At 40.4% G+C, this 16,170-nt stretch overlaps 2 protein-coding genes across 3 annotated transcripts; both read right to left on the reverse strand.

Annotated features, from left to right (window-relative positions):
* Positions 1-617: 617 nt before the first annotated feature.
* Positions 618-2,215, reverse strand: LOC6538408. The gene is made up of 2 exons (XM_002098896.4): positions 1,184-2,215; positions 618-1,112 (listed from the first exon to the last, which is right to left on the reverse strand). The coding sequence occupies exons 1-2, from the start codon at positions 1,188-1,190 to the stop codon at positions 673-675; spliced, it is 447 nt and encodes a 148-aa protein (XP_002098932.1). The 5' UTR covers positions 1,191-2,215; the 3' UTR covers positions 618-672.
* LOC6538409 lies at positions 1,865-16,170 on the reverse strand. 2 transcript variants are annotated; one of them, XM_002098897.3, is made up of 5 exons: positions 15,973-16,170; positions 2,928-3,092; positions 2,647-2,823; positions 2,472-2,586; positions 1,865-2,408 (listed from the first exon to the last, which is right to left on the reverse strand). In XM_002098897.3, exons 2-5 carry the CDS (start codon positions 2,998-3,000, stop codon positions 2,264-2,266), a joined length of 510 nt encoding a protein of 169 aa, XP_002098933.1. In that variant the 5' UTR covers positions 3,001-3,092; positions 15,973-16,170; the 3' UTR covers positions 1,865-2,263. The 2 variants fall into 2 exon arrangements, with proteins under 2 accessions (XP_002098933.1, XP_039231410.1); XM_039375476.2 differs by lacking the exon at positions 15,973-16,170 and adding an exon at positions 12,567-12,830.

Raw genomic sequence — 16,170 nt, forward strand, 5'->3', positions numbered from 1 at the left:
AAGCAAGCGATTTCAGCAGAGAGAAAATGCGAATTGCCTGAATTTGATGTGTTACCTCACCCTGTCTGCTATCGAGCAAAAACCGTTGCGTTCTATCAAAACTTCTCCACTTGTTTATACATAGTTTTTTCATTTGATTTTTATTTGCGGAAACCATTGCAAGCTCGCTTAGTCCGAAAAGTGTAGTATCAACATGCGAAATATAAACAATTTAAACTAGCAATCGATGCATATCAATGCCATTGTCGTGGACTCCGACCCTTGCATATAGTATTCGTTTTATTTAGTTTGGTCCTATTGGTTCTCCGTATCCATATGAAAATTTAGCTCGACTTTACAATCAAGTATTTGGGCTACGCGTAATTAAGACAGTTTTCAACTTAGTTGTTAATTAGTGGCTTCACTTTGGTTATATTTTGTTTTGTTAACTTATAACTTTTTCCTGCATAAAAGGGGAATGGACGAAAACTGCGAGTACAAATGGGAGTCTCTAAACCAATACCAAATCATATACTGCTCATGCTCCCAACTCTATCATCTTTAGTTATGTTTGAAATTAAACTTGGCGATAAGGAAGTTTTATGATCGCCTCACGGAGATTACAAAACACGAGCGTCTACAAAAGTGTCGAATTTATTTGTGATTAACAGGCAATAACTGGAAATAGAACGCCTATCTCGCCTCCATGCGACGGGACAGCACCTCGTAGGCGAAGATCTTCACCTCCTCGGAATCGTAGGGAATGTACAGGCAGCCGTGGGACGGATGCACCTTGCCCACGGTCAAGCTGCCGGCATGGTAGCCCCTGCCGGCGTACAAAGTCTCTCCGTCGACATTCTGGCCCACCTTGACGGCGCCGGGTGGCACCTCGCCGTTCTCGGCCGGCAGCCACTCGTAGTTGAGACCGCTCAGGACCTCGTAGTTCTCCAGCTCCACCTCCTGGTTGGCATAGGCCACATAGGCCTTGCCCTTGTTGGGGATAATCTTGGCCGGCAGCATGTCGTTGCAGTAGAAGGCGCGGCCAATGAAGATGGTGTCGCCATCGGAATCGTGGCCAGCCACTACGGCTGCCTGGGGGATTGCTCCGTGGCTGAAGTGAAGCCAAGTGTTACCTGCAAGTCAGCGAAAGTATTCCGCTTAATTGGAGCCTCCAACCGGAAACTGGGAATGCGCCAGTGCTTACCGTCCATATCGATTGAGCTGCTTGAATGTACTAAGCAATTCTAATCGTTATTTCTTGGGGGCTGCTAGGCAACACCTAGAAAACCGATACCTTATCAGGTTATCCGGACATGATAACCAATCTGCCGGTGAATCAACCGCACCAGACTGGCGGTAAGTTAGTAGTTGGGTGTCTAAATTCAGAAGTCCATATAGCAAGGTATTGTGTCATTTATGACCGGCATTTATGACTTGATTTAGGACTTGACAGAACTTATGTTTAATAGAAATAACTTTTTGGAAATAGTTCAGCCAATTCCGAGTAAGGCGGCTTATCTATTTGCGGTTTGAAAATTTTTAAATGAAGATGACGTTATTCCACATTCCAATAAAAAGAAGGATATGCTGAAAAGATAATTTTCCTCCCACTTTGTAGCTCGCAGTTTTCGTTGCTAATTTTACTCACTTATCGAATTACACAACTATTTATAATCTGCCCAAAATTCAGCACTCGTTTAACAAATAGGTAAATTGTTTTTGTATATGTACAATACTCATCTAGAGAGGTGAAAAATGCTTTCTTATGCCAAGGTAAAACACATCGTATATAAATCGTAAACCATTCCTGCCTTTCACTAAGCGACAGCGTTTAAAGTCTAGATTCCTTCTTAGGAGCTAAAAATAATTGCAATTAGAATTAGAATTTGAATTTGGTTTTGCAGTGTTTCTTTCTTTGATTTTCGCCACTCGAATGCTTAGCATCTAAATAGTTTCCGTTTCCGTTCCGTTCGCGTTCATCAATTATTGTTTGATAGTTGTTAAGTATTCGCTTAAAAATCACATAATTGCTTGATGAATTCCATAATGTTATTGTGTGTAAAAGAGAGAGTGTGTGTGTGTGTGTGTTTTACCGAGCGTGTCCTTGCTGCAGCTGCTCGAGTGCGTTTACATTTGGGTGCGATTGCGATCCTAGACACAGAGAGTTTCGAAGGAAAAGAAAACGAATTCCACGCGCATCCAAGACGACTTAAATGCAGCCATCCTCTCCTGCATCCGCCTGCCTCTCCTGCTCCGGATACTTGACTTACAGATGCCCATTGTGCTACCTGCTGGCAGCCAGTAGGAACACCACCAGGCTGAGCAGGTGCCTCATCAGCGACTCCAGGTCAGCGGGACTCGCACTCTGCCTCCTGGCCGAGTTGCACGCATCCGCATCGCTGCAGCTCTGCAGGCAGCCGTGCACGTACCTGTGCAATCATCATAGAGAGATACATTTAATTGGGTTTTCACAACAACTGTTTGCAACTCACTTGTCATCGTAGTAGAACTTTCCGCAGTGCGACATTCTTATAATCTCTGTGTCGGTGGTCAGGGTGCCGCTGTCCAGGGCGCAACCCCTCACCGTTATCGTCTCGCCAGTTCCATCTTTAAAGACGGAAGATTCAGAGATGAAGTGGGTCATCATTATCATGGGAATTAACTTACCGTAGTAGCCGGCGATCTTGATGCAGGCGGTGGCCGGAAATAGGCCGTCACGCCCCTTCCGGCCGCCCATGCAGGGCGACTCCAAGATGGCCGTTGAGTAGTTGTTGTGAAAGGGATCGTCGCAGGCCTTGTTCGCTCCGTTGTAGGACACGCACTTGAAGCAGTCTATGCAGTAGCCTGAAAAACCACATTAAAATCACAGAGATATCATTATACATTGAAATTGAAATTAAATCCGGCAAGTGAATTACATGTAATGGATTCCCTTGAAAATCACTTACCACTTCGAATGAAAAGGCCAAGCAGCAGGGCCAAAATGGCGACGGTCTCCATAATTGAACTGCTCACCGCCATCGTCTGGGCACTCACAGTACTCACACGGGATTCGCAGGACTCACAGGTGGACCAATTGCGGACATTCCTCGGTATTCATTTCACTGCGCCATCTGCAAAGGGGCAGAAACATCCAAAGGGATTAAAATTAACAAGCGAATTGAAGGCTCTTAAAAACTTTTTCGATTTTCCACTGAAATCACTGGCTGAGCGCTCGAGAGCTCATAAAAAGTTGAAACGAAACGAAGAGCATAAACGAAGGCAATGGTCATAAAAATGATTATCCACAATCCGCAGAAATGCAATTTCTTTTGAGCAAACGACTGGCTTGCAAGAAAAATTAAAGGTAATAAATTGCAGAACGCATTTTTGACACAATACCTCCCCCGTTTTCCGTCTGTTTCTTTTTTGTTTTCTGCTCCATATTTTTATTGCCGAAGTGTAAATAATTGCTTTTCAGTCGATTTTCGTGTCGAGTGCTGGCCATGTGGTCCCCGAATGTTGTTTTTCACTACCCGCCCCCCGACATTTTGTTGCCTGTTTGTTGTTGCCACTTTTAATGGCCACACTTCGATGGCCCAAGGTGTTGTTGGGTCAACTTTTGGGCAGTGTTTTCCTTCGGTTTTTGTTTTATTTCGGGTCCCATCCTTGGGGTCCCTCGAATTATGACAAATGATCCTGACTTACGGACTGAAACTGTAGCTAAGCTCGAGAAACACAATTTATGACGGCCCAAATGCCAAAAGCGTGTGGCTTAAAGCAATTTTGGGCGTGACCCATTGAGGCTTTAAAGTATACAAAGTGGGCAAGTTAGATCCCTGAATATTTCTGACAGCTTTGGCCACCCCATATATTTCTCTTTCACTGGCTGGCAATCAATTGAAGCGAATCTGTCATCGTGACAGATAAATATTATCATTGCATGGCTGGTGGCTGTTGGCCAAACCAAACAGATATAGCCATCTATCCACTGGCGCTTTGGGTGCAGAGGTCATGTCTGTGGATCAATATTTATTTGCAAATTATGGCTCAACCACACACTTTCCGTGTGGCCCACGGGGCGTATGTGCAACATTTCGGGTAGCCGCAAGTGCTGTGCATTAATTATGCGATTTTGAGTGTTCCCGTGTGTGTGTGTGTGCCTGTCGCTCGGTGTTTGATTTCCAGTCCAATCTGTCGAAGTGAAGTCGCTCAAATGTGTTCGGCTAATGTAATTAAGTTGCCAGAAGTTGCGTACCAAGAAAAGCACAATATGGTAAGTAAGTAACAGCGCTAATAAACTCTGACTGAACGTGAATGGTGGAGGTGTAGAAACTTATAATGAAATCCCAGGGCTTACAATGGACATCGAACTGGAGTCTACTGCCAAAGCTATAATTGTGTGGCGCATTTTCATCTATTTGCAAATTAGCCACTAAGCAGTCGAACGAGCTGCCAAACACATTTACCCATCCACCATCCAATTTTGCTCTGGCTGGAAGCCAAGTTGGCCGGAAACGGCATTGTGTGCCAGTGTTGACGGAAACGGATGCTGCTCCCCCGCCACCAACCCCACCACCTTTTTCCCGCCGCTCCTTGTCTTGGCCAAATGAAGTTTACCTTTTGTTCATTGTGTTTGCCAGCTTTCAATATGCATCACTATCCTACCGGTCGAGGTCCCATAACTACTACATGCTACACAGTTAGAAATTAGCTCGAAAGATGAGGCAGGTAAATTTTTTGAAAAAAAAAGAATACTGTCAAAGCACAATAAATTGATAAAACATTTTATTTATTATGGAGTTAAGTAATATTAACCAATTTAATTATACCAAATGGAATCGGTAGTGTTTTTCCCGGTGGAGAAGGGGCATTGTCTCTCACTGCCAGTCACGAGTCGAAGTGGCCATTGTGCCCGTTTAACGACCATCGGAGGTGGAAAAGTGGCAGGAGTAAAAGGGTTGGAGCAGGAACTGGTGAAGGAGAAGGAGAAGTAGAAGTAGAAGGAGCAGGAGCCAAAGCAGGAGCGGCTTTTGTGGCCTCTGCAACTTGGCCGTACTTACTTAATTTTGTCGCTTCGACTGGGCCACAATCGAATCAGCCACGAAGGCAGCCAAGCGGACAGCCCGTCAACTTCCGCTGCCAGCTGCTGCCACAAAACTTTTATGACACTGCCAACGGCAGCCAATGAAGAGCTATGCCCGAGCAATTAAAAGCCTTCAACGTAGCCATTCTCCTTGGCAGGACATTAAATTAGTCCGCCCAGCGAAATTGAATGCTACACAACGCGGATTGTCGGAATTTTTTAATAAAGTTTGTGCAAGCTAATCGCGTATTCATGGACCAACCAGCTTGGCCCCTGGCGCACATTAAAAATGAAAAATGAAGGCAAAGTTATCCCCGAATCTTCTCCCTTGACAAAGTAGCCCTCTCAATTGTAGGCCATTAATTTCATAATCTGCCTGTAAATGGCAACCCAAGGCTGGCTAGGTGGGTGTGGGTACCTCATTAGGCTCTGGGTCAGCTTTGATTGAGCGACAAACACCTAAGGGTGCGTTTTCGGATGGAGGCAGAAAGCAGCCTCTACATATCAGGGGTGCGCATTTTTTTTTGTCTCAACTCGAAGTGATTTATTATGATTTCGGCTTTGAGTAAGAGCTTGCCATTTGCGACTAGACCATAATCAATCGATGTAGGGGGTCGAACATGTACCGCCCTTACTCGCTGATGAGGGTGCGGAATTTATGCAGATTTTTTGAGGATAAAATGATTTAATATTTTGCAAATAATGTCATGTCATTCTTGAAACCATGCCCGCTCATTTAAGGGATATTACATCTCACGTGCTCTTAAAGAATTCAAATAAATTTTCGCTATTGCTTGAAAAACAAATATTCAAAGCTGGCCGTTAATAACAATTTCAAATTGCAAAATGGCAAAATATCCGCGTTACCGACTTCCGTTTTAATGGCCGACCGAAATTTTCATTTCCTGCTAAAGACTTTGTTGCATACTTTTCGGCGCACACTAGCAAAAGTACACAGACACACACATGCACACACACAGAACACACGTGCATCTAAAAGGCGGCTTACCTTTAATTTGCTTGCACCTGGTTCTCTCGTGGGAGAAATTAATTTCACGCATGTGAGGCTATACACACATATCACCGTACCGTCACTCACACACACACACACACTCTTGCACACTTTGGCACACACAGTCTCGTTTGAGTTGAATTTGCATAACTGCAGCGTTAGTGCAATTTTCTCGCGAATGGCAAACTGCGAATCGCATTGCAAATTTGCAACTGCAGTTAGCTGAAATTGTGCAGTTGCAGTGAGTGTCGTAACCATAACTGTAGGGCGAAAAAATGTTCTATCCCGGTTTGTGACAAAACACAGAAATCTATATGAATTTGTAATCAGCAGGAAAATTAAAGAAAATCTTTTCGACCCCTCTGTCTTAAACGTTAATGTATATTACACCGAAATTTCCAAGAGGAAAAATTCATTTCTGTGTTGCTGTTCCAGGAAATTTCATTAACATTTGTTGACTTGTTTGCCTGACTGCGTTTTTGGCTTTATAATAGTTATGCCCCGAAACTACTCAACATGCAAATTGAATCAATTAAGTGGGCAAATATTTGAGAGCGCTGACCAAGATGATGGCGGCATTTAAGTTTTATGCAGCTCGTAGCTCATCATTCCAGGGTACGTGCCTTCAAGGCCAATTAACTTCTAACGACCTCCACTATTTATGGGCCAAAACTCTCTCCGGTGGATCCTTTTAACAAGCCAGCCAAAATGTCCCGTAGGCACGCAAAGCGATGGGAAATTGGTCACCGGAATGAAGGTCGATTTATGGCCGGGTCAAAAAGAGCTTACGATGATATGGGTTCTATATGCGTGCCACAAAGTGCGGCTATTGCCCAATGTCGAGACATTTGCAGTGGGGCTTATGGCCAAGCTCACCGTTTGTTAAGTGTTTAAGCATTTTTCTGTTTTAAGCTTTTCAATCAATGAAATTCTGACGGCGCCGTCCCGAGTTAAATATATTTTCTGTTGCCATTTGGAGGCATTAAATCGTGTAATCCTGTTATACGTGACCATGAGCACCGCAGATATAAAATGCATGGCGGCAGGAAGTCTGAATGCGAAGCCACAAATGCTGATCGAATCAATTACCAAGGGGATGACAGCAATCAGCTTCATGGAAATGCCTCTATTTGAAAATCGGGCTTAATAGCCAGGATCTATTAGACTCGTGTGCCATTTAAATGGTCTTTAAATCAAGAAACTTATTTAATATTTCCTATTCAAGAACCGCAATTACTGGCAAATACTCAATCTAATACCAGAACTCATCTAAGCAAGGCTTGGCCCCATTTTCAGCTTTTTAAGCCTGTGACTGGAGGCCAATAGCCACTTCAAAGGCACTGCTCGAGATAAGAGCAAAAAGCCACAGACTGCATATTCCTAGATGGCGAACTTTTTGAATTTCATGCAAAATAGCTCGGTACTGGGTGCCAATAGCTCGCCACCCCTTCACCACCCCTGCTGTGTTGTTTTCCAGGAAAACTCTGAGTGTGATGGTGTTGTCAGACAATGCGTGCCACCTTCAGAGTCGTTGACATCGATTCGAGCACTATATACACACCCGTTGTGAAAAGTGTGCGTCTATTTCTATGCAGTGTTCAATGACTCTCAACCGCAATTGATTGAGCAGCCACCACCGATGCTCTTCTATATCCTCTGTTATCCGACACTTTTTTTATTGGCTCTCGATGATTCCAATGCTCACACGCCTCGGTGGTCAAAGGGAGCAGTCAACAGGTGCAAATCCATTCAGTTGGCTGAGGTTTCTCGGAAGCCCATTTAGTTGACCTTTTCGCAGTTAATAGTCGGGTTGTTTTCGGTAGCTTTAAGTTTGCTTGCTGCCAGCGCAGTTCGCTTAGGCATTTGAATAAACTTATATTTGCCATTTATAATCTCTAAAATTTCTCTATTTATTTGGAGTTGACTGCTCAAGTTAATGATGGAACAACAGCAAAGACGGCCAGTCGTAGTTTATAAGTTAGCAAGCAATCTAAATTTTTAAGCAATTCCATGAATAACAAAGCAGCAATCAACACATTGTGCAAAGCGACCATGGCCAAAAGGGAAAAGTTCTCTATTTGTATCTTATGCTCTTCGAATTTGCCGGCAACTTCAGTCAAAGAAACTCAATTTAAAGTCGGGTGTGTGTGTTTGCACTGGCATGACTGAATGACATATTGAATAACTGAGTGAGCTGTCTCACGCAGCCCGACGAAAGGGAAAACTTTTAGAGCGAAAAACAGAAAGTAATTCGAGCCAACCAACCAGGCAATTCATTTTATGCAGACACCTCTGGGTTACAGCCATTCCATTCCATTCCTTTCCCGTTGGGATGCCCCACATACCATCGTGTTAAGTCCGGTTAATTAATGCGCCCTTAACCGGAAAAAACAATTCTGCAAATGGGGAAATTTAAATTTTCCACATACATACATACATAGGCGTTGGGGCACTTAAATTGGCTTGTCGACTTGGTATTTTTGTGGTTTTTAGCTCGATGGACATGGATGCCAGGCTTCTAAGCCAGAAACTTTTAGAAACTGTTTCACACATTGTCTGTTTTTTTTTAAAAAAGTACCCCTGCAGAATTTAAGTCATTTTGAGTCATTGTAATAAGAAATAAAGGTAAAAAAAGAGAAGCAATCGCCTTATTTGAAATAAAGTTCATACATATATGACACAGGTAGCCACAATGTAATTTTCGCAAATAAAAGAATAAAAGCTAATATGGGACGACATTTTATTTCCTTTCAGGACTTTTACCCAGGCAATTTTCATTGTCATCCGTAACTTCCTCGTGGTAATTCATTTTTTTTTATTATATCAAGTTAATTTACCAAGTAATGTGTGTGTTTGTTTCATATGGATAAAAGTTACGCTTGAAGGGGAATCCTAACTATCACATAAAAGGCTTTCTCATCAGACAAAGTGCATTCAGGGCAACCAACAACTGCAAGCATATTGTGGCAACGAGTTTGTGGAGAAAAAGAACTAACTAACCACAAAGTGCGCCCCTAGAGTTTCTTCGTTTTTCCCTTTTCTACGTTTTTCCAGTTTTATTTCAATGCATATTTATTTTAATTTGAACCAGCCGAGCGGCACAGCAAATTTCCCATTTCTCCCATCCATTTTTGCAACAATAACTTCGAGAATGCCGCAAAGTATGCAACTGCATAGTTGCGAGTTCTCTTCATCAAAGTGGGGAAATCCTTTGCTTTGGAGTTGCCTTTCCGAGTTTCCTCACAGAAGAAGTCTTTCACAGAAGTAAAATCAAACTTAAAGATTTCTATGGTTGAAATTGTAAGTGAACTTTACATCGTTACTTCTTAATTTAATATTGTACCAAATACTTGTTAATTAACTTATTTCCTGCTGACACTTTTACTATATTCATTAGGAGGGCAAACGGAAAATCTTTGTTCTGAATATATTCATAATGAAACTGCGCAAAAAAAACAATTCAATTTGTCTTCGCGCGAAAATGCAAAAATAATTAAGGCGTGCTCCGAACAAATAATGAACTTGCTGAACATTTTTTCATTTTGCTCAAGTGAGACAAGGTGAAAACAGCATGAAATTACGAAACGGCGCTGAAAATGTAAAAAGTTGTTGCCATTTAGAAAGAAGTTTTTACTGAAGAACTTGTTCGCAAGATGGTGAGGCAAAGTTTTTCAATAAGCGGGCTTGCCAGCAGCAAGGCAAAGTGAATTCAGTCAAACGCACGATGAACAAGTTAACAAAAAACTACACAAATGTGGCAAGCTTAGCTCGGCCGGAGAAAAATACGAAGCTCCCTCAAGCAAGTAATCAACAGAAATGGCGGCCAGGACCAACATGCATTATAACTTAAGTCAATAAAAATAATTGAAAATCAACAGCAGCGGAAGTGGGAGTAATGAACCCAACAGTCATGTCGACGTCCTTTTCCCGATGGAAGTGAAAAGCAACGCCTTCATTGCTTGTAGTCCACAATATCGAAATAAAATCGAAGTCACCACAAACAAAAGGTATGGGAGTTTGGAGTTTATTGACGGATTGACGGCACGCAATAAAAACAGGGTCGAGGCATAAAAAATCAGCGGAAAACGCAAGGAAAACCGGAAGTTGTCGGCGGCGGAAACTTGAGGCCTCCAGTTGAGCGAAAGGTTTGAAATAAATAAAACATCAGTTGACGTTGTCAGTTTTGCGGGTAAAATAAAAATAAGTATGCTGCAGGCGATTGATGGGTTGACTTCCGATACTAAAGGGGTTACGACATCAAATTTGTTCGCATTTTTCAGGACACGATATGTGTGGATTTGCCAACAATCCCTTTCCATGTTTATTTTAAAGCTTAATTGTTTCATCACTTAATTGAAGCGCATACTCCATATGATAGTAAACTATGAGTTAAATGTGCAAATGATCAAAGCCCATTGCTATTGCAATTGGTTGTCATGCTGACATTAACCGCATTACAAGCAATTTAATACAAACAACATTTATTTCAGCCGCATCATCAAAAATGTGTTAAATTAATAAATTCCATATAATTTTTATACACAAAGCTGTTTTCATATAATTTCAATATTCAGCGCTGTTGTGCCATATAAAAAGCGAGTCGAACAAAAGGCAGGATAATTTTCATTTTTTCTCTTTTGTGCATGCATTATGCAAAACCCATCAGAGGCGAAACGCACACTTTAGTTAATAAAAGCCAACGCACGGATATTTAATTTTCGTTAAGCAAAGTGAACAAAGGCTGGCGGAGGAAATCCATCCGATGATTGGCATTGTTGTTAAACGGTTCCATAAAAATATGGCTTTAATCGCAATGGAGTTGGCTCATCGCCTCATTTTGTCCGGAAATCGACCTGACCTGCTGTCATTTTTGGCTGACTCTGCTCCTTTCGTCCTTTTGGAGCACGATCCGGGAATAGACAAGGCAACTTGTGGCAAAAGTTTGCGGCTCCGGCCAAAACCAACCCATTCTCCGGATTTTCATTCTAGCCAACGAAGAAGGTCAAACTGCAAACGGCAGGTTTGAAAAAGGTAGGCAATTGGGAGTTTTTGGGTACAAAAAAAAATACTAGACAGTAGAGAAGACACGAAACGATGCTGACAGCTTTAATCTACATCAATTGATAACTGTCAAACTTAAATTCAACAACCTCATACTTTTCCATCGGTAATTGAAGTTGTTAAAGTACACAATTAAGCAGAGTACATAAATTTTCTTTAGCCTAACAAAATGTTCATTATAAATAATCCACTTGTTTTCATAAAGTCCATTTGAAAAATAAAATTAAATAATTTACAGAAACGACCAAGCGGAAAATAGTGGCTACTATGCTAAGTGAGCGGAATAAATTAACAAACAACCAAGTGAAAATAAACATTTTAGCATAAATATTAGAGCTTAAATAAATCAAGGCAAAAGAGAGAAATGCTCACTTAAAGAATGAAAAAAAAAGAACATTTATCTTCTCGTTTTCTCAATAGGAACACAGTAAACTTCATGCAAAATAAGGTTAGAATGCGAAGCAAAAGAGTTATTTATACTGAAACACAAATCATATCCTTCCTAACCGGAAGTTATCTGCAGAGTGCAAATTTGTAACTCATCTTCCTGTTTCCACTTTCTGCCGAGAACTTTTCTTGCCTTTAATTAACGTAGCTGTAGTTGTACTTCACTTAGCTGCTTTCCAGGATACTTGAATGTAGATCCCAGGCCTCGATTGAATTTTGTGTACCTTTTTAACAAACATGGCTAGTGAGGAGCCTATAAGCTTCTTAAATCGCCAGGTGAACAGGCCAGTGAAGGCACTTTCTGCTGTTTACCTGCCAGTTAATTTGCATAATGCTGGCCATTGGACGAGCATGGGCACTTATTTGCCGAACGCTTCTGCCTGGGCACTTGATTTTCCTGTAAAGTCTTCATTTGTCAACAATTTTTCATCTCTAATGAGGCACTTCCACTGCCCACACGCAAATGAGTTTGTTACCTTGAGGGCAGAAAATGAATGTCAAATACTTTATTTAAATGTCGGACAACACCGTTCAGTGCGACATTAATGTACGCAACTTAAGACTCCATTTTTTCTTGTCTTATGCCAATCTTTCCTGCTTGGGCGAGGGAAATTTGGTTGTCACCAAGTTAAATTGATGAGCATTAGCTTCTCAACACAAAATACGGGAGTTAGGGAAGTTCTTAATTGCTAAAAAAATTCAACTGTGTAAAAATAAGTGTGCTCTGCTACTTTAAAATATCTTAAACCATGATAAAAAAAACTCTACAATAAGTGCGTAAACGTGTATTAAAAGTGCTTCTTGCAAGGAGCTATTACTGGCAGTCAAAAAAACAGTGAAGGGATAAAGCAAAGAATAAAAGGGTCTGAAACTGACGATTGGGTGGCACTTGTAGACATTGATTGGGTGAAAATCGATAGCATTACATGGAAACTGGGTCGCCGACGGGAAGACCCAACTTGTAATCGAAAAGCTTATACCACACTCTCAATATTCAATTACCAGTGTCCGGCAAAGGTCCCACCATCCACGCAGTTGGCCAATTCCACTGTCCGGGGTGTGAATGCTAGACAGGCCAAACGATGGGTTTGTGGAGGTCCTTTGGTCCCGTCTGCTTCTGGTCTCTTTGTTGTCCTTGCTGGCACGCACAATTACGCGGAAAATAGCGAAACTGCAGGCGGCGTGAGCGAAAAAGGGCAACGGGAAAAACGACAGGGCGTATACGTGATGTTTGCCTTGGGGCCAAAAGCCGGCGAAATCGAGGATTTTCAGATGAGAGCTTTATCGATGCGGGTCAGTCACTGAAATCTATCGAATTTCATGCTTTCAACTGATTTGAATACAGAGAGAATACACATAGTATGAATTGAAATCCCTTTTCACTTAAAAATATAGTAACTAGGTTTAACTATAAAACGTAGGCAGCAATAAAAGTGTTAAGTGTAAAACCATGTACCAAATATATATATAAAGATAAAACAAATATTCAGACTTAAGTGCGTGTTTTTCTATTTTTATTCCCCATTTTCAGCTGAAGTAACGTGGCAGCAAAGATTAGTGCTCGTTGATTTTTATTTGCCCAAATTAAGTTTATCTAAAAACACTTTTATCAAAAATAGAGAAATACGTGTGTAGCGCAAACGTCGCGTGTGACCAAGGACAACATAAGCCGTCGACTTCAGCGTCTCATGCATGTTTTGTGTGAAACCAATAGCAATAAATTTTCCTAGGCAAGCACGGAGTTCCTATTTACATTCTCTACACAGAGAGAAAGAAAAAAAACAAATAAGAAAAGGGAGAATAACACCACCCTGGTATTTTGCCGGCTTTATGAAATTCAAATTTTATTACAGGCAAGATGAACCCTGGAATTGAGTTTCAGTTTGAAATAAAACAAAACAAAATTATATGCATGAGTTTTTCTTCAAGAATATGCAAACAAGTTTACAGCTTAGCCGTCGGCATTTTGAAACATGGCCTTTCATATCAAAATGAAGAAAAAAGTTGAATGCAAAATGTCAACTTTCGATTTGATTAAGTTGACGCAATTTAAATTTGAAAGCAAACAAAATTGTTTTTTACACTCCTGTATTGCTATGCCCTTTCGAATGCTTAATATTTTCTTATACATTTTTTTTTAAAAACGAGTTTGTCAATTTTTTGCAAATGGAAGAACGAGCTGAAAAATGAAATTGAATAGCTATCGTTTTCTAATGCCACACCTTCTCCATAATTTTTGGAATGGGTTCCTACACATGCCATCAGTACTTTTTTCTCGTATTAAATTTCGTTTTAATTGCTAAATCCTTGTTTTGGAATTTTAATCCATAGTGAATGGTTTCGCAACCCAAAAACCTTTCAAATGGAAAAGCTGTTTTAAATAAGCTTTTACTACTTTTTATAGCTTCGGCTGCTTTGATTAATTGTTGATGTCACTAATGATTTTATGTCACCGGCTGATGTTTGAATGCCGAAAAAACGTCATTTGATTTAATTGCTTTCAAATTCCCATGTTTTTAAGTTGTTTTTCAACTTGAGTGTGTTGCTCTATTTATGCGTCGTTAAATGCATACACATCAGAATGCAAATTGAAATCTAAATAAAAAGCCAAACTTTTCTTGTTTCAAAATGTGAGCTACAAGCCGACAAGCAAAAACAAGCGAATTTGGCAGGGAGTCGAATACAAAATACACAAAATGTTGAAAATGTTGTAAATGCTTTGTGCTGTCATTTCAGTTGAACATTTCAACAAATTTGGTTTTTATGACAGCCAAATGTGTGTGTAATTATTCCTGTCGAATGTCGGAATGGACGCTAAGGGACCTTGGTCAGACTTGGCAGGAAAATTGCCCCGAACAATTATTATGATGGCTGATAAGCCTCACGCACACTCGCAGACACTCTCACCCACAAGCACACGTGCACTCGCTCGTGTGTAGTAAAAGAGTGGAGTTGGAATTTGCTTTGCTACGTGACTACTGGTAATTTTCGTGCACATTGCGTATACGTAATGTGACGCCGGTCCCAACTAAATGGCCCTGCCGCCATACTAACGCACGACATTTGCAAGGGCTTTGGTGCCCCTTCAGGTTTCATGCACAGCGAGAAAAACTCAAGTCAATCCAAAACTTATTTAGTGTAACAATGTTAGGAATTCGAATAAAGAAGTAGAAATACTTTTTTCTAATAATTTAAGCATTATACTAAGCTCCCTCGTTGTTTTTGTAGATTGAATGTATTTATTAAAACATTTTTTTTTCTCGGTGTAGGTTTTTGTGCGCTTTCTTTCCTTACCCCTCTTATTGTCGCCTTTGCCCTCGTTATTTCGCCATTTATGCGACTACCTTTTCGTCCCACCCTTTTCCACTGGTACCATAATGTTGGCTGCTTTTCCACGCAATTTTGTTGAGTCTTTCGGTTTCTTTTATTGTTTTATTTTTATTGTTTATTACCGCATTATTTCTTTTTTTGTTTTTCGTGTGCGTTCATGCACTTTCCCTCATTTTTGGCACGAAGTGCACTGTCAAAGGTAAACAAGAGCTGAGAAAATTTTGCTGATACATTGTCAGCTTATTAAATATGCCAACGGACGGAAAAAGGGCTGGTAAATACAAGTATATTGCATATACATATATACTGAGTGAAGGCGGTGATAATCCTGGGAACTTGGGTTAATTGATTTTCGTAAAAGTTTGAAAACCAAATTACAAGGAGTAATCAGAAATTCTTTTAATGGATCCCAACAACTTTGCTTAGATGAAAAGCATAATTACTGACTTCACAAGAATATTTTCGCTTGTGTTCCAACGTGGCAAAGCTGAACCTAATTAAATAATTCCTGGCACGTTTCGAATCTGAATCAATTTTATTTAATTACACACTTATGTACAATCTCAGAGAATGTTTCAGATATTTTTGGCACTGGGCATCATCAATTTCCCAAGCTCTTAGCCGGATAAGCATAAATACTGAGTTCAATCTTTCGCTTATGGTGATTAAATCACATAATTGATGAGCATGCTCCAATTTTATACGCCGTCTGGTTTTTTCCAGATGAAACAACAATAAGTGTTTGAATCCACATCGTCTTTAAACCACATACAAGAGAAATTCATGAAAAAACTGTTGATTATAATGGGGGAAAAGCCACTTGACTTATTTCTTTTCCAAGCATCTCATTAAAATGCTTTTTGTTTAAATGTGAGGCTTACAAATATATATATTTTTTTAAATTGGGTTTGTAAATTGGGCTTGTATATTTTGATTATAAGAACTTTGTTGAGATATTCACAAAAACACATGAGACTAAAAGTTTGGGTACTTAATGTTATGCGTATCATTTTAAATATTCCGCAAAATAAGTTGGGAGATGCACAAAAACTAAAACTTTTTACTTAAGAACTCATACCATTTAACTATGTATATTTCAGCCGATTTCCTATTATTTAACAAACACTTTGCAATCTAAAGCTGATATTTATAAATCCGCTTTTTCACACCCACGTGTCGCTTTGAAGTTCGTTACGTAGTTTTAAAAGTATATGTTATTTTTAATATTCAGTTGCGAACTGTTACGGTGCGAATCGGATGAAAGCCGCATGAGAAC

The sequence above is a fragment of the Drosophila yakuba genome, chromosome 3R (assembly GCF_016746365.2).
Source record: "Drosophila yakuba strain Tai18E2 chromosome 3R, Prin_Dyak_Tai18E2_2.1, whole genome shotgun sequence".
NCBI lineage: Eukaryota > Metazoa > Arthropoda > Insecta > Diptera > Drosophilidae > Drosophila > Drosophila yakuba.